General features: G+C 36.8%; 1 protein-coding gene across 1 annotated transcript; it reads right to left on the bottom strand.

The window, feature by feature from the left end:
* Positions 1-1,241: 1,241 nt before the first annotated feature.
* Positions 1,242-17,996, bottom strand: tspan15 (tetraspanin 15). The gene is made up of 8 exons (XM_079472768.1): positions 17,803-17,996; positions 11,365-11,550; positions 10,932-11,006; positions 10,185-10,280; positions 8,567-8,683; positions 6,042-6,092; positions 5,573-5,689; positions 1,242-2,445 (listed from the first exon to the last, which is right to left on the bottom strand). Exons 1-8 carry the CDS (start codon positions 17,884-17,886, stop codon positions 2,284-2,286), a joined length of 888 nt encoding a protein of 295 aa, XP_079328894.1. The 5' UTR covers positions 17,887-17,996; the 3' UTR covers positions 1,242-2,283.
* Between the last annotated feature and the right edge of the window lie 1,228 nt (positions 17,997-19,224).

Here is a 19,224-nt window from a genome sequence, read left to right as displayed (position 1 = left end):
AAGCTACAAAACGCATTCATTTCTCCTTTTCTTTTGTTCTAATAGTGTGTTCACACCAAGCGCGAATGAAGCGTAACTGTGTGTTCACACCAAGCGCGAATGAAACATTCTGATCAGTGACGCTGCCTTTAGCCTGTGTGTACTCGGTGTATAGCTGCCTATAATGTACGCTTCAAAGCAACCGTTAAAATGACGCCTAATTTGTTTAAATGCTTTTACAAGAATAAGAGCGTGATTTTATAATGTAACGCTAGAAGGGGGATAACATAAAATTGGCATAAATAATTTTAAAGCGTTATTCTGAAAAGGTGTTGCCATCTGGGAAATTTTAGGGGGCATGTGCTCTGCACAGGTTGAGCCCTATCTGTGCACGTAAATGGGTCAAATCAACGTAGTTTTCTGGAACACTTTATGTCATTAGGAGATTTAATGATGTGTTGCTTTTTAAAAATGTAAATTAATAAATAAAAATCATATAAACCTACATTGAAGGAGGGATCTGAACCATATACAGTATGTTCAAATATATACACACAATAAGAACCAGTATCAGATATTACCAATAAAGGGAGCATTGCACAAATACCTCTAAAAACGTTTAATTACCCGTTTTGTTTTTTGGAGCAAGAGATACATGGGGAGTGGCTTCACATCGTAAGTTTAACATCACTTTTCTCAGCGCTGATTGGTCCAGTTTTGTTTTGCGATCTCAAATCCAGAATAAAAGTTACCATGCCGACGAAACCCGCTCAAAACCAATCCACCTTCTTGGGACCAAAAAGTCAAGAGTATGCTCAAATTAAATCTGAATTTACACTAATGATACTGGCCTCTGGAGAGGCATCACAATTACATGTTCATAAACAGCGGAGGGAAAGCTAACGACCAATGAGGTCAATATCGGGGCTGTAATCAATATGATGCTGGATTGACATATCTTACAGAAACATCTCCTTTAGCAGACACAAACATGTGAGACAGGGTCCAAACTACATTTCTAAAGGTATATAAAGAATATATGAAAAAATGTCTCTCTCATTGAAACCTGGATATGAGAAATGAAATACAGCATTAAACAACAAAAACTGATTCTTTGTATAGGAGTTCAGAATCTGTGTAACTAAAATTCTGCACAGGCTATAGTCATTATCATAACAGACAGTTACATGTGATGCTACTCCATTGAAAAATTCTGAATATTCGGTTCCCCATGCAAAGACAAAGACTCACTTAAGCAGCTGCATGACTCTGTAAAGTTTATTTATTCATTCAGCAGGGCTTCAGACTTTAACAGTGAGGTTAACACATCAAGCAGGAATCATGAACAAGACCTGAGCACTTCAAAATCAAAGAAAACAATGTAAAGCCTCCAAACTGTAGAAATATATCACAATGCGATATTTAGTGCATGCTGAATACATCTCATGTTAAATCTTAAACATAACATTTTATTAAAATAAAAATGTATTAAAGCTAAAGCCTCATGCATTTACAGTGAAACTTCTTACAGCTAAGTTTATGATTTTCTTGTATTTACACATTAAAAAAAAAGACAACGTAGAAACATAACCATCCCCATATTGACACCCACAGTAAAAAAAGTGATTCAAGACACTTTAAAACAAGAGATAGTGATTGAGAAAGGCTGCAATAATAGACAATGACATTCAAAATATGCAATCAAATACTATATGCAATAAAAATTCACACGCAAAATGGTAAAAAATCTGAGGTAATAATGGTCACCATGATATTAGGAAAAGGGTAAATGAAATGTAATTCCCAAGCCTTTCAGTTTCGAAGTGGTTCATGGGTCAGAATGATTTAATTATTACTCATCATAGACTATAAATAAAGAAATAGCAGTCTTGTTGTGATGAATGTGGCCGCAGTCCTCAAGGACTTTAAGATATACAGTTTACAGTTATCTGAAGCAGTGCAAAACTTTGCATGATGAAATTCTGACTGAGACTGCAATCAGAGTCAGCATGAAAATATATGGCATCTTTAGTGTAGTTAAGGCCTGACATAGCAGAATAATCCTGAGATTGAAGCAAGGCAGCAGCCCTACCATCAGTAAATTTTGACAAGTTCACTTTTTATACCACCCACTTTTACATGGTTACTGATGAAAAGATAAACTGTTAAAAGTACAAATATAAATTGCTTGTACCAGTGTAGAACAGTAACAGCGCTGTTGTGTCTCACAGAGCTATAAATTCTCCGACAGCTGGTGCTACTTCCTGTATGTTTCTCCCCATGTAAGGCATTCTTTCATGAGGTTTAATCAATCAGAGGCATGCACTTGAAGCATTTCGCCAGCCTTTTCTGCTGCTTGGTATCCTGGGGTTGACTGTCCAGAAGACCATCAATGTACTGTCCGTACTCCTCAATGTCATCTTCCACACGAGTGATGTACAGCCAGGTACAGATCACACCAAAAAACTAAAAATAAAAGAGGGAGATTGTTACATTTAATAGCATCTTAGTCGGAAAAGCTTTTAAATGTGTTGTTCAGTCCCTTTACTTTTTGAATCTCACATCATTTGAACACATTGAAATGCTACAGCACATCTTGTTCTCCAGTTACAACTTTCTATTGGCTGCCCAATCTGATTCAAGACGCTGTTTCTGCTTAACAAGGCAGAACAATGACCCATTACATACACACTACAATTCAATAATATATCCAATCTCTGCAATCAGACATAAAATAACTCTGCCTGTTTCTTTTTTAAGACAGGCACCCTAGATCCAGAAACCCTCCCAAACTTTATTTGCTGATGCTCATCGCCATGTACGCACTTTCTGTTACTATTCGTCAAATGTGGCGCACATTTTGTTGGTACCATAGTAGGAAAAAATACAATGGTAGTTAAAAGGTCCCCAGAACTGTTTGCTGTCCTACACTTTCAAAATGTCTTCTTTTGTGTTAAACAGAAAAAAATGTTGTCTGATTATCTTTCACCAAAAATTCTGTCATTAATTACCCACACTCAGCTTTTAACAGATTGTGTTCCAGAAATCTCAGTTGCTAACAATCTTACAAATAGCTTTCTTTGGGTTCACCCAAACAAAGAAATGTATGCTTGATGGTGAGTAAATCAAGACAGAAATTGAATTTTTGGGTGAACGATCACTAATGATATAGGATATAAAGACAAAACTCCCAAAACTTTTCCGGCATCCCGGGTATGTTTAATTATATAAATGTATTAGATACATTTTTGTGCTTGTTTTGTGTGCTTATTTTTCAGGAGTTTGTTGTATACAAGCCCTTCCCAACATGTCCAAACATCCACGCATACAGTCATTCGTGCGGCTCGGTTATGCTATTTCTGTAAACGTAACAAACAGACTGATATGCCAACGTATTGAAAAACGTGCAGATGGCATCTTTAATAATCCAATATGACATCTGCGTTAATATGATGAGAATATCTGGGCCAAGGCATTGCTGGAGATTCCATATCTGTGTCTTTCACAGCATTACCCTGTTCATATCATAGATCAGACTCCTGGCATGATTTCCTGTGAAACAACCTACACCCAGGCACAGTCTGACCTAATATAAACTTACACCCAATTTCTATTGCCATCATTTCAGATATGCTGTTATAAAACAGAAGATTGACATGACTTTTTGTGTTTGTGTGTTGGGGAGGATGTTTAATATGCTGCATAAATGAAATTGCCTAATGGTTTTAAAGTTTGTGTGAATATGATAATCTACATCTGTGACTCGGTTCTGTGTGACCGATCAGTGTTTAAACACAAAAGGTTAAAGCAGAAGGACACACAGCAAAAGTGCACATTGGAGGCTGCTTTTGAAAGAGTGATGGATTTATAGACTGCGAATGTGTTCATAAACCTGCCCATTCATGGTTTTTAAGTGTGAATTCAAACAGCGTCCCTCTCGCCCAGAGAACCCATAATGAGATGATATTTTATAAAGAGGGCCATTTCATTAGTCTGAACTTCAGCATGAGCTCAGACGGTGTTGAAACACGAATATCAAATCGATGAGAAGTCCCCATAGATACATTTTCCGGCACTGATATATACATCTTAAATAGCAAAGCAAAAACAGAGTAACATAACAGGCCATATTGTGTCTAAAATGTAAGTTAATATTATTACATTTACATTTAGACATTTAACAGACGCTTTTATCCAAAGTGAATTTATGAACTTCTTGTAATAGTTGTATAATTAAACGCTATCCTATGAAAATGGGTGCTGTTGTATTGAATATTTACCTTGTCATGTTTAAAATTCCTAATAATGGTCTTGCAATTACGATGATAAGAATATGTAAATATAATTCATAAACTTTTTGGAAATATCACTACAGAGCTTCTAAAAACTGAGTTACTAAGCAATAATTGCAATAAGGTATCACCATTGTTTAACTTTGTTAACAATGCAAAAAAATGACATGAATGTTTTTCAGTGCGTTCCTTTATAAATCTGCTGTGCCCCAAGATGAATTTTAGGTTCAAGTTTTAACAATTTACATTTTTTGTCACTGTTATCATTTTCATTGATAATAGCGACAAAAACTGATCTATACGCAAAGTAAACTAATTTCTGCTTGTAAAAGCGCACTTTAACCGGTCTAATAACACAGACTCGTCGAGCTGTGCTTTCATGTAGAAATCCATGTCCGCGCATGTCTGTGTGTTTCCATGCAACAACTGTAGCGTGAAGGCACGCAGGGCTGACGACACGCGACTGAGGTAGGCTATGGAAAAATTATGAAACTAAAGTAAGTTTTGGAAATAATAACGATCATCTGATTTTGACTCAATCATGTATAGCCCCTGTGCGTATGGACAACAGAATGTGTGGCTGCAAAGCAGGGAAATGGAAGCAGAAAGGAGAGATCATGAGTTTGACGGAGGCAAGACTTGATAAATTACTACCCCAGCCAGTCAGGTCTCAGACGTGAAAAATCATTGACTGTTATCATTGTGTAATGTAGAATGAATGCAAATGCGCAAGAAACATTTCTCTCTGCATTCATTATTTCCACACAGTGCATGTAACCATTTTATTAAAGTTTATGTTAAGTATGTCGAAGACACTTAGGATTTTTAAATACATAAATGTTTACCTTCCCCAGAACTGTTGCACAGTAGGAATAGTGGTTCAAGGGAAGTTTGTATAGTCCATTGTGTTGCATACTTCTTGCACACAGCAAGTTTTTGAGAAAAAAAGTGATAGAAAAGTAATGGGGGCCTGTGCCCCAGAAGAGCTTGAGGTCTAGCAACGCCCCTGCCGTGACCTATGCATTGCTAATGCAATGCTCTACCAATTGCAATTCCATGCAACAGGAACACAGCATAAATTAAGTTCTCACTCAGTAGGGGTTGAAAAATGAATCTTTTGTTCTTTAGAAATCAATTGTTTTATAGTCTGCTTTATACTCCAATGAAAACATGTAATTTAAACAAACAGCATAAATGTCAAAGTAAAAATACATTTTTCTTTTTTCTCGGCTAAATGTATGTTTATTAAACCGTGTTCTATGCAGGTAACGTTATAAGCCATCATTTTTAATGAGTCCTACCTGAGGCAGTAAGATCCCCAGAAGAAGTCCAGCCATTATTTTGTAGTTGTCCATTAACCAAAGGAAGACTGCATCGGTGCAACCTCGTATGTAGATGATATCTATATTAGCTAGCCTCTGCAGACAACAGAGCATAGAAACAGAGGTTATAAGCAAGGGTCATCTTTTTATTATAATATTATATGAGTCAATAACTGGACATGGTTCTATAATGAGGCACATCATTATTCAATGCATGCTGCTTAACCTCACAGCCTGTTAACATTCTGAGGGGGGTCTCTCTGCTCTACCGGGATGACTCAATTATTCATTCGACCTTTGCTCCCGCAAAACAATATCCCTGGACATGGTTAATCAGCACCGGAAATTGATTATTTTATAACAAAATACTCTGGGAGGCAACTCCAACCTCTCAATATTGTACAATAGATGAAGATGAGGCCTATTCAAGTAGACACAGGGACTTTACCTCTTTGTCCAAGACCTTGTATCCACACATCGTATTAACAACTTCAGAAGGCTGTAACACAGAATCAAAGGTGGTGTTAAAATGTATACAGGTAGAAAAACACTTTAATGTCTAGGTAACCTTGTAAAGCGTGATCTGTGATCAACTGTGAAATTAGATCATGAATATGAATTTTATATTTGTGCTGATTCATTGTGTAAGCAAGTTTCCATTACTTTTGATTGAGTTGTCATCCCAACTTTCTATGGTTTAAACGGATAGTTCACCCAAAAAACTAAATTTCTGTCATTAACTCACCCTCGGAATTTTAATTTCTGTGTGAACTGTCCCTTTTAAGTTATTCAAAACTAGTGAATTAGATCAATCATTCTGCAAACAGTCTCACATTTTCTGATTGTGTTACTAAGCAACTTGACCTCTTTTATAAATGAAAACAATCCATGCAAATTAATTTCTCAGAATATTTTCAACACATTGTTTTCCTGATGACCGAACCATTCAAGTGATGCAAAGTGGATGACAGGACCAATAGTCACACTTTAAAATGACTAGCACAACAGGAAACAAACTGGAAAATGCTTTTATGTGATCCAGCAAAGTGCACTTTCAGTCGTTTTCTCTGATCCTGGCAGACCAGGTTGATGTTCCGTCAAATAGAAACTAAAATATCTACAGAATGACTTTGTGTCTTGTGGTGGATCAGCGGGGCAATGTTCGCTCACTGACCACAGTGAGCTGGAGGGGGGTCAGATCAGGAGGAGTGTGCTAAAGTAGGGAGGTTCTGATCAAGTGTCAAAGCCCTGAATGTGATGCAGACAGCAATAGGTAGCCAGTGGAGTGAGATCAAGAGTAATAGGACATGGTCCTCTTCTGTTGATTGAAGAGCAGACGTGCTGGCGCATTTCACTTCATCCTAGATGGGTGTCTGTCTGGCCAGCAAAGCATTGCAGTAGTCTCAAACTGACAAGAGCGTGGACCTGAATAGCATATTCTGATGAGAAGAGCCTCGTTTTCTTGATGAAGAAGAAACAGGCAGGTGATATAGGCAGTGAGGATGGCCAATGGGCACAGCACCAAAGTTTCTGACTGAGCAGCTCTCTTTTAGGTTCAGGTCAAAATATTCAAAGTATAATACTTCTTGATTTATTTAGGGGGTTTTAGTGGTTCCATATCTGGTTCAGCAGCAGGGAAGAAAGCTGTCCCTCTTTTCTAATCCAAAACCCTTATCTTTCACATAATGGGATTAAAAACAATTTAATTAGTCTTAAAGATAATACCTAGATGTGCAAATGTTATCTTCATATATAAAAAGCAGTTGCTTAGCCTTTGACAGAGATAATGAGGAAGTAATGCTTGTCTACAGGTAATCCACAGCTGGGGCAAAACTAAAGAAAACAGCTCAGCGTTTGTTCTGAAGTGAATGACTTGACCTTAAAGGCTAAAATACACTACAAGGCTTTTGCCCAGATTTTCAGTCTGGACTTGTTTTTGCTCAGTTCGTGTGTTCCTATCTGAAACTTTCAAAAATTCTGCATGTGTATGATGTCTAGTTAAAAAAATCTGTTCAGATTTTAAAAGTCTTGCAGTTCATCCCAGCCATAAAATGGGTTTACAATACCAGTCTGCTTTAGAATCATGCTTCAATGGTCCTTTATTTTAACTGTTCTTTGCAAATTTACAAATTAGCTCTAACACTATGCAGGTTAATCCAATATCGAGCTCTGGGTCTTGCTGAGAATGCTCTGGGTTGTGTTATGAATGCTTAACAAGAAAATAAATGGCCATCACACAAACAAACAAACAAACAAATCAAAACCAGCCAGCATCTTTATCAAGCCACATAATAATATCTACATGCCTAAAAGCAATTTTACTATAAACCCAATGACTTCTAAAACATAAAAAAAGAAACATACAGACTAATTTCAGAATTCGCAATTAAAATAATTAAATGTACAGAAACAAAAAGCATTCACAAAGCAATGAAAATACTAATAGATGCTTTCTAATAGATCTTCCCATTTTCCTGGTGTCAGACATTTTCCACACAATTACATTTGAACATTTATCTTCTTTCATGCTGCCCACTGCTTTTGCCATTTCTGTCTGTCCCTCAGGTGAGCAAACAGAACTTCACAAAAGAAATAAAATCACAAAAGCAATGAATGATTTAGTTTCTAAGGGAAGCAAGGAGGGGCAAAATTCTGTATGTACGAACTTTAGTTTTTTTAAATGGCCATTCACTTTTCCTGAATGCTGCACATATCTAAAGCAAATTGTATGATCAAACTTAAAGTTTAGTTTCCAAAATATCTGTTTTTCACTAAAGAGTCATAGAGCAGTGAAACTTAAAAATTCAGATCCTTGAGAAAGAATTCTGGGAAATGTTTTTATAAACATTCAGACCAGATCACTTGATCGAATGTGTATGTATGCTTTGACTAGAGTCATATGTCTATGATTTGCTAACAATTCTCATTTATAACTACATACATCATTTCATTTCAGTTTACCATCCACACTACCTTGTTGTTGAGACAGCAAGTATAAGGAACTCCACAGGCTGATGGTCCTGGAGCAGTGCAGTTATGATACATGTTGACCTCCCAGTCCTTGTACTCATTTCCCCCACAACATTTGAACTGGAAAAACAAGAATCAAAGCAGTTAAACAACTTCTTAATAGACATATCAGCATGGTTTTAGCATTTAGTGTCGTAACTCAGCAGCTCCGGTTGAGTCTGTCTGTTGCTAATACACACTAGAGTATGTTTACGATGTAATTTCAAATATTGTACTGGAAAAGAAAATAATTTCCATGTTCAGGGTAATGTTGTCATATATTGTTTACTGTTAAATTCAACCTAGATTGACAGGCCATAAAATATAAAATGGCAAAATGAATAATCGGAGCTGCTTTATATTCCAACAGCTTTCAAAGGGAAGAGTATGAATAAATAATAGACTCCGGTCTTTTCTCACTGAATGGCACGATTCATATTCCACATCTTCAGCTCATTTAAATGGCAGAGCATATCATCTTAAGCAATTACTTTAGCAAACGGTTGATTGGCAAAAGAAACAAATATTCGCCAATGTAGAACAATTATATTACAAAAGCTAATAAATACAGCATTGGGTGTCCATTCCAAATAAATATGACCCTTTATGAGTAAAGCACTGTGACAAGTTGGAAAATCAAAAAATCTTGATGGTTCAAACAAAAGGTAATCTCTTTAACAATGAGCCAAATAAAATGTGCTAAATCTTTTCATTTTGCTCATCACAATGTGCAAAATTATTAGTCTGAAATTTTCTGGCCTTTGGTTGACTTCTAGTGTGAATCTTGTCGGGCAAGCTTGGTAATATCGTAAAAAGCTGGAATATTTTTAGTGTAAAGGTGGATACAGATGCACAAGGGTAGAGATCTGCAGTGGACTGACGCGGAGCTATTCACATATGCATGAATGCACCTCAAAGCCACTGGGCTCTTTGAGTGCTGCTGCCATTGACATTTCCGTGTAATGGATGTGAATTTTTGTGATGCTGTCCGCTAGGTGCCTAACATTATAAACTACAGGCAGTGTACTTTAAAACGACATTTGAAAAAAACTGTCTACATCCTTATGCTTGATCCTACATGTTAAGAATCAATGTAGTTCAGTAAGTGGTGGAAAGGCTTATTATATAACGATCTAAAAGCGGCTACGTGAAAGCAAATGGCAGTTGGAGCTTATGAATGACACCTATGGCCATACATTTCCCCAAAAACTGCTTTTCAGAATTTCTTTTTAAACGTCACACCAGCTTCTAAGGATATGTTTATAGTGAAAGACATTTTTATTTATAAAGAATAAAACTAAATAAGTTGTTTAAGATTAAATTCTTTAAAAACTGTAAGATTTTTACACTGTAGGATTAAAAATGTTTCAATTATTTCATTTCAATTATTCAAAAGTACTATATGTACAAGGTATTACTGCAAAATAATGATTATTTATCATTAATAAAAAAGCAATATTATTATTATTATTATTAAGATGTATTATTGTGTTTATGCATTCACAACAATGCCAAAAAGCAATCTTTAAGGTAATGCCTTTGAAGCAATCTTTAAGGGAACTCCCACAGAAAAATCTCTTACCGTTTCTTGAACAAAATCCATTATGTTTTTGAAATCAAGGTCATCGTAATAATTCACCATGCCTTTACGGATGTTTTTGTTGAGAAGGTCCACTGTCTATGGAGCACAGGAAGGTCAGTGTTATAAAGGAAAGGTCTTAATCACTGCATACTCTTTTTTTCTACAAAATATGTTTTCTTGTAACACATGATGTCAGGCATTTGTTTCTGCTCCCATTTGGTTTTGAAATGCACATTTAGAAAAAAATATTTGAGGATTGGTACAACCAAGCTCCTATGAAATATGATTTCAATGAAGTTCACAAATGATGGGTAATCATGCTCCGCCATCATGATTGCTAGATTGTCAAGAAGGCAAACAAATTTGCACTGGCATCAGACAAACAGTTCATTTATTTAATCAGCAAACAGTAACGGTTCTTACAATTATCTTCTTCATACAATGAAACAAGTAACAAGGGAACTGTCATTAAAGACATAAATATTTTGTGACACATTTCGTGTGTAGTTTCATTGACCTATGAATGATCCGATACTGAAACAATAAAATAATTTAAATACTATATCTGATTTTATAGCTCTATAGCATTTGTCATTGTGACAATGACAATAAGCAAACTAAATAATGTGTACATCAAAGGACAAGTGATAGAATATGTGTCAATGTAACCTAATTTTTTTAATTAAATGAAATATACAGCATATGCAAGAAGCAAGAGAATAAAGCTGATAAAACTGCGCACAGTACCTGATTCCTAAAGATCAGAGCAACAATCCCACCAACAAGTTCCAAAATGAGACAAATAGCCAGAGTGTAAAGAAACTGCAAGGCAAAAGCAACAGTAGATTTCAAGTGAAACAAAGACACATGCACCGATAAATACGATTATACAGAATACACTCTTGAATAATTAAAAGCTAGAGAACAGCTACAATTTTATAGAATAAACCACACAGATCTTGAAACACATAGGCTTGAACTACTTTTCACTTAAACACAGTATCTTAAAACGTTCATCATGTGAGTTACTGAAAAACCAGCAGATGTCCATCAGACTGATGGGTATGTACGCCTACAATTAAACAGGTAAAATTGTAGCAGCGAGTCAAAATCAGGTCAACTTATCCTCAAAGGCTTGGCACCTTATAAGAAAGCTCTGATGAGCTTCCAAGACACTTACCACTTTGAGAAGGCACAAATTGTCTCTGAGAGATGCCAGGGTCCCAATAAAGGAGACGATGAACATAATCACACCCAGGACAATAAGGATAATGGCAGGAGCCAGAAACGCCCCCTCCAGGGTTTTGTAGCGTTGCCTTTCCACTTCTGCATAAATGCCGATGGCCAAAATAAAGGCACCTATCAACTGAAACAATAAATACAGATCAGACACAGGGAAATGCAACATCATCAGGTTAATAGTGTGAAACATTTACATTATAATTTTATTCTAAAAGAAAGCACTGTATGTACTGTAAACATCACAATGTGTAAACGTTACAAGTATAGTATTATTTGCTATTTACGAGTAAACAGAAAACGGTAGAACGGTGTAAAATGTTGACCTCCTGAGTCAATGTATTCCAACCTTGAAACTTAAAGGGGCGATGAATTAAGACCAAAATTGTAACCCAAGCTTTTGATATATAAGAGGTAGTCGTATTCAAGCAAACATCCTGCAAGTGTCAGAACTGAAAACGCCCTTGTTACTGAAATAACAACAGTTATTGACACCAGGCTCAGCGAACGCCAGGTCCTGGAATGCACCAATCTGAACATAGATAAGTTGAGCGCACCGCACATGACTGTACTGAAGTAACAGAAGTTGCGCCGAACCAGATAGAGCGAGCAATAAATATGCCGTTAAAGATCTCAAAATATTGTGCAGTACCTGGTTGTGAAAGAAAAGAACCTTCCTTCGGATTCCAACATTAGTAATGCGTGGTTGAAGTTTATTTTTAAAGACGTTCCATCTCACGTGGTTAAAACATTGAGCAATTTCACCTCGGATTCCTTTGTGAACAAGCCACTGATCGACGCTGGATTAAAAAGCAGTGCTGTGCTGTCAATGTGGGATCCGACAGGAATGGCGCAGCAGTCTTATGTCAGTAAAACATTTGTACCATTTGTCACTATTGCTTTGTAAGAGATCACAAGGGATTAGTATTACATGGGGACCTCTAGTCATTTTTAATAATTGCAGAGGTTGTCTGGGATCTTAATAATCATTTTTCAAGGCTGTGTTAAAGTGATTTTAATTGTTTTGGGTGCTGGGTCATACACGTATCGGCCAACACTGTTGATTTAGCCGGGACGTTTGTTTATTTATCATGGAAACTCTCGTAACATTTGAGACCTGCGATAGCTGGAAGGTGCCTAAAAAGTACGGTCATATATCATTAAACATCATTCAACTATAGGCTATACAAACTATACGAAAAGGCTTGCCATCATATCCTAGAAATAAGTCTGTTACGTGTCTAACCAAATTCACAGAAGTTTACCACGCAAACTGCTATCCAATCATTGTCAAGTCAACTTTATTTATGTAGCCCTTTGACAATTTTCATTGTTACAAAGCAGCTGTACAAGAAAACATATTGGCTATAAGTAAAACATATAATATTATTCAACTAAAAACAAAAAAAGGTGAAAACACAGAAGACAGACACAGACACACAGATTGAGACACACCCACACAAGAAACACTCCACACGCACCAACACACACACAAACGCTCACACAGACAGACAAGCACTCACAGGGGCCATCACCTAGAACCACACACCCAAGATAAGGAGAGAGAAACATGTCAAATATTAAACAGACAATAAATTGTATAACAATAAACACTGCCTATATGCAGTGTTAATTAAATAAAACTTACAAATTCTAGCAGCCCCCCCCCCCCGGCCAGGCAAAAATCATTGCAGTGGCCGTTTACATCCAAGTCTTTTATGCGGCACACCCATACAAACAGTGTTTCTCCAGCCGGCCTCAAAACCAGGGTAGAAAATTGCCTGTTGTTTATTGATTTTAATGTTTTCGAATGTAAAAACCCACGCAAACTTCATAAGTAGACCTCAGACAACAGTATAAAATATAAAGGTTCAGCACACTTTTAATAGATCCCCTGATGGGGCAAGTATGATTTCCATTTAGAAATCAAATGCTACCAGAGCACTAGTTCACTCATTAGACAATTAAAGCATGCTGCGTAAAACCTCAAAGCATTTCTGTGTCACAATGAAGGATGTGAAATCTGGATTGGAGAAAACATACGGCAATGAAGTCGTGCAGTAAATTGACTTCTGCATCCTAGAACACAGCTTAATGGCATAATCAAATAATAAGCGGGATAATGGGGCTCTGATAATTGCTGTAAAACCCCTCTATGCCTGTTAACTCACTTTTTGTGTGCGTGTGTGCGTGTGTGCGTGTGAGAATGTCTGTGTCCATGGGGGCTTTGCTACAAATTTGGTTCGCTAATGGGCTCCTTCTCGTACTGAACTAATCTTGAACTTCATTTCTCTTTCTCTCTCAACACACCATGAGGTAATCCACAGATACGTTATGAATAACCTTTTATTTCCCAGAGTTAAACCATGAGAACGGTATAAAACGTGTTACATCAAGATCCAAAACCAAAATGTAAACGCACAGAGAGATTACAAAAATAGAAATCATAATAACACGACCCCCTTCATGGCACAAAGAAATTGGTCAGCGACCAAATCATTCTGGGAGATGCTGCACCTTATGACTAGAATCGACGTAAAACCAAAAAAATAAAAAATCATTACTTTGTTTATATCCCTCAATGCAGAGCTCCAAAGCCTTTCAGGAACTGGAAAATGTCAACAAGTTGTGACCTTTTTTGGCTGACTGTAAAAACTGAAAGCATGATGTTTGATGGAGTGAAGACCACCAACATCACCTTTCAATTGATGTTCCATCTTTGTGGTCCTGGCAACTTATGCTTTATCCATTTATTTTAATGTGCGTTTATGAAAACCCACATTGCTTAAACAAACATTTTTATTACATGAAAGATGTATAAAAACACAGGTCCTGATAGCAATCTACAGCGATTCTAGCACTTACCGCAGCAAAAATATACAACTCAAAACAATTTCACGTAACATCCAAAATGTTCCATGCCACTGAGCCAAACTCGTTCATCCTCTTTAAGCCAATTAAGTCTGCCAGCATGTCAGGCAAAGACTTTAAAAAATATGAATATCCACACATAATAATTCACAAACAGGCTTGTATGTGGCACGCGTGTCTGTTCGGTTGTGAAACACATATGAGAGCAGAAGGAAGTGTGCGCTGGGTCTGCCAGCACTGTGATGCTGGTGCCAATGGGCCACCAAGAGTCTGAGTTGATGGTGGCATTATGGAGTGAAACAGGGTCGAGTGAGGACAATTGTTTATGCTGTCAGTGTGATGGGTTCAACTTATACAGACCGGCTCCTGGCACAAAACAGAAGAGAAGCACAATGGTGCGCGGACCATAGCATTTCTAATCTCTGCTACAATGCTGAGTGGCATTGACACCAGCCTTTGACTCACAATGGGCTTCATTCATGTATCACGAGCAGAACGGATTTTTGTGCAAATCGTTCGTAAAGTCGTTTTGACGTAAATTTTTGGATTCCTGAAATGTTAGTTGGTACGAAAAAACTGCACACCCGTTCCCTGCTTCATACCACGTGTAAACAGTGCGTAAAACCGCACTTAATGTTCTGTTTTCTTTTAGACAAACTGATGACACTGCATTTTGATGCACTACGATATCATAATGCTATTTCACAAGTTTTTGCCCTTTCCCTGTCCTTTTTACTAAGCTGTCTAATCACAGTGGAGAAGTGGCAGGACAAACACTGCATTGACCTACCATCAAATACAACAATGAAGAAGTTAAAATTAGTTGTTACATTCTCATATTAAGTCAAATTCTTTAAAAAGAGATCCTAGTAATGTTGCAGATATTCTAAATCACACCAACCAAAGCATCTCCCGAATAACGTGCCGTGCCTCCAAAGTGAAGAGCACCAGGTATTATTACTTTAGCTGGATAAAAACGCTTAGGTGGACATAAGCATATAGCCTATTAGTATCTTATGCATTTTTGCTAAATAATGTAGCCAAACCAGAGAATGGAGTCCAGAGGATTCCAGCATTACTTGAAACGTAATTTGCATTGCTGTAATAGGCCGGGGTTATTCTAACTGTGAATGAGCGTGCATGCGCGCCCCGTTTTCGAGTGATTGGAATTGATTAACATACACACATTTTACTATCAAATCTGACGTTTACGAGGTATTTGTGAAGGTCTTACATCCAATTTAATGAAAATAAAGATAATCTAATACATTTGTAAATAAATGGTATGCTCACAGCATAAATTGATATAGGCAACCTAATATATTTATAAACAGTAGGTAGGTATAGTATTTTTCTTTAAAACTATGTAAATGTTATGTTGGAATGTTTTCATTGTATAATCTTACTGAAGTACTCTAGGTTAAGTAAAAGCTTTCATAACTGTCCGGTTGAAATGTCAATAGATATAAAATAAATGCTTTTTTAACCATTTATTTTTACAAATAACTATATTGTGCTTTCCCTCAAAAACATATTGTTAGCCTTGGTTCAAAACAAGCGTGACCCAATAAATCTATACACGTCTTAGAGATAGCAGACAAACACAACAGCTATGACACCTGAAAACAAATAAAAATGACCCAGCATAAAAACATTGCGATTACAATAAAGCAAAAATCTCAACATATCTAAAAAGACACAACCCCTTGAAGGTCTGAAAACTAAAACAGTGCACCAGTTGCTCAACTTGCACTAAATAATGATTATTTGAAGTTTAAATAAATTGGACCGATACAGTAGGTCCAAAGGTCCAGTGTCTAATTTTTCGCAGTATCTTTTGACAGAAATGCAATAGAATATCTAATATGTCTTCAGAGGTGTTTTAAAGTCCCAGTGATATTAAAAATTACAATGCCGATTTTTTCATGAAATATTGCAGCGTTTTTCGTAAACAGTCTATCAATGTAGGTCATTATCTGTATAAAATTTGTGTGCCCTCATAATCTTTAGTTAAAATCTGAAAATAAACGTCCTTCCTGTAATGACTATCTGTCTGTTAGAAGGCTGGGCGAAGCACCCGTTAACTCCTCCTCTTCAACTGTCAGTCTGCTGCTTGCTCCATTTCCAAAATGCAACGGCTGTTTTTATACACCCAATCAAATCGTAGAAAATCAGGAAAGCCACGCCCACTATTTTAAAACTAAACTAATATTCTATTTCACTCAGAAATGCACCAATTTGCGGAGGCAAAAACGATCACAACTTCCGGTTCACGGTGATTAAGACCTTGCATAATGAATAACTGTGTTTTTATTACGTTAGAATGAGCTTTTCCTCACTTCATACACTGCGAGTCCCCTTGCATAGAATTCACCATGTTGTGGTATATATGCTCCAAAATAAGTTATCTATTGTCAGATGTCACATCCCATACTTTCTTTATAGTGTACTAGTGTGCACACACAGAAATACTTTGGTCATCTGTTCAACTTGTTATCAATAGAAAGCAAGGACATCTTTAATTATTATAATTAGACTGTATTCCGGCTATACCCACACAATATTATATATTAACATTTTTGCTTATTATTCTGTGTTTAACTGGACCTACCACAGAAAACGTATTAAATAATATCTAGTTATATGTTAGTAGTTTTTTTTTACCTATGTAATCTTCATGAAGCATTTCCTGTTTAACAAAATACCAAACTCCGGAGTTTTCACCAATACAATTATAGACACTATGTGTTTTTACGAAATTCTATGAAATATCTAATTATATAGTCAAGTTAGATTTATTTTTATAGCGCTTAATCGTATCGAAGCAAAGCCGTTTAGGGCGTCAAAACATTATAGTAATGAGCTATGACGCGTTTCAGCGGAAACCAATCGGAACGTAGAAGTCCACCGCTTGAGAGGACCCCAACAACGCAGCCCTGCAAACTTTGGTTCCGACCACATTAGTTCCCAAACAAAATGGAGGAGAGGTTGATTATTGCTGTGTGCTATTGCTCTGATGCGTGGACCAAGGTGTCTGAGAATGTTTGTGTTCCTGGTGAGTTGCTGATGAACATTAACGTTAAACGTTTTCTGTAAATAAGCGGAAACATGCTAACAATAAAGTTCTTTCCACCGATCAATGTCTTGTGGTCAGTCTGCACAAACAACAAGCTTGTTTGCTTTGCGGCACCTTTAAATACAAGATAAGATTTCGATCAACGTCAGATCGCCCAAGACTCTTTCTACTGCGTTGTTGGCAGCGCGGCCAGAGCGATTTTTGACGCTCTCGGCGGCCTGAACGCACAGTAAGGGTGGGGTTAAAGACGCCGAAGCCGGTCAATGGGTGACATGTCCCAGAAATACACATAAAAATAGATACATTTGCTAATCTTCCTCGTCTCTTTGCCTTTCTCGGCGTCCTTACCGAAAACTGAAACACTTTTTACGCACATTTGTTGATGTAACCTCTACACATGCAGTGTACGAAAACAGAACCAAGCAAACTTACCCAGAAAATCGTTGCATATACGACTAAAAATAACTTGAGGAAGACGTACGAGCACCTCTCACAATATCGGACTTCCTTTGACATGTTTAAAGCCTGCAGGTTGCGTTTGTCATGTTCGAGTAAACACTTCCTTGTTTGACTCGTCTACCTGAGCGAGCATACGCACTGTCGCGTTTTGATTGACGGATTGTTCGACCAATCAGAGCGCGTTGTGTCTTTTTAAAGGGTTCGATAACTTTTGATTTAACGAAACAAATAGATGTATAAATTTAATTTAAACTACTTTAGGGAGCTAGACTTTCTATGAAAACGCACAGAATTAGTAGATATTAGACATTGCAATGGCATAATTAATAAATACTGTATAGCATGGTCACATTGTCAAGCTATGAAAAAAAGCAAGCCAGAAAAACAGAGGCCACACCTGCACAGACCAAATAACTATTCACAGTAAATGTCAAAAGTCTTCGCCGTGTCAACATCATGTGTACACCAGTGAACCTGTTCAGCATCACCGTTACTGTGGGAAAAGTAATACATTTGCTTAATTAAAATTATTGCTACCATTCTGTGAACTTTTGAGATGTATGGTTATAGAGGAAAAATTATATTGTTTTAGTCCTTATAAAGTAAAAAAGCAATCTTAATGTCTTTTAATTTATATTAATAAATTATTTATAGTCTGAAGAGTATTAAAATATATAAAAGTTTTTTATATAACTTCCACATTTTCCATCAAGACTCATTATATCATTCTTTTAGAAGTTGCTCTCTGGAAAGGGCCACCCTGCCCACCTTTGTAAACAAAACCTTATAGCAAACTAAACAAGCTTAGCTCAATGGTAAGCACGTGGTGTTAATGCCAAGATCGTGGGTTCATTCTCAGGAGATTGCACATATATAACGAATGTATAGGATAATGCAATCTAAGTCGCTTTGGATAAAAGCCTGCCAAATGCATAAATGTTACAAATAATTTCATAAGTCACGTAGAGGCAACTGTTGCAGTTATATTACATTTTAAATGTATCCCATTTAGCTACTGTATATGCAACATTCTGTAACAATTGCATAGTGAATAGTAAGGGTCCGAATTTAAAGGGGCTGGGTAAGACAGAATTGTATATTATTGCATGAAAAATGTTCTTGTTAGTAAAAAATTTATGCAACAAGGTTTAGACTAGACAATACAAAGTATACTCCTGCGTAAAATATCCCTTGGTCAAAGTGTTCGTGCGTGCACCATCCACACTCCACCTTTCCACCTGCTGCCAGACAGCTGCCCCATTGCTCAGAATATAATCAAATCAAATTTCACACAATTGTAGAAATGAGTAGCTAAGCAACGTCTCAGGAAAACAAGGCTCCCATATCTAACAAATGGGGAAAATGGTGACATATTTTTACCGGAGTGTCTATTTA

The sequence above is a fragment of the Barbatula barbatula genome, assembly GCF_947034865.1.
Source record: "Barbatula barbatula genome assembly, chromosome: 14".
Taxonomy (NCBI): Eukaryota; Metazoa; Chordata; class Actinopteri; order Cypriniformes; family Nemacheilidae; genus Barbatula; species Barbatula barbatula.
Note: the sequence above shows the minus strand (reverse complement) of the source record. Positions and strands in the feature narration are given on the sequence as shown.

Bases quoted from the DNA above. Each gene is read 5' to 3' on its own strand.
- tspan15 (XM_079472768.1), bottom strand. From the start codon at position 17,886: ATGTCAAAGGAAGTCCGATATTGTGAGAGGTGCTCGTACGTCTTCCTC. The intron at 6,093-8,566 runs GTAGTGTGGATG...TCTGTGTTACAG, and splicing joins CTTGCTGTCTCAACAACAAG to CCTTCTGAAGTTGTTAATAC. The intron at 5,690-6,041 runs GTAAAGTCCCTG...TGTTGTCTGCAG, and splicing joins ACAAGGTCTTGGACAAAGAG to AGGCTAGCTAATATAGATAT.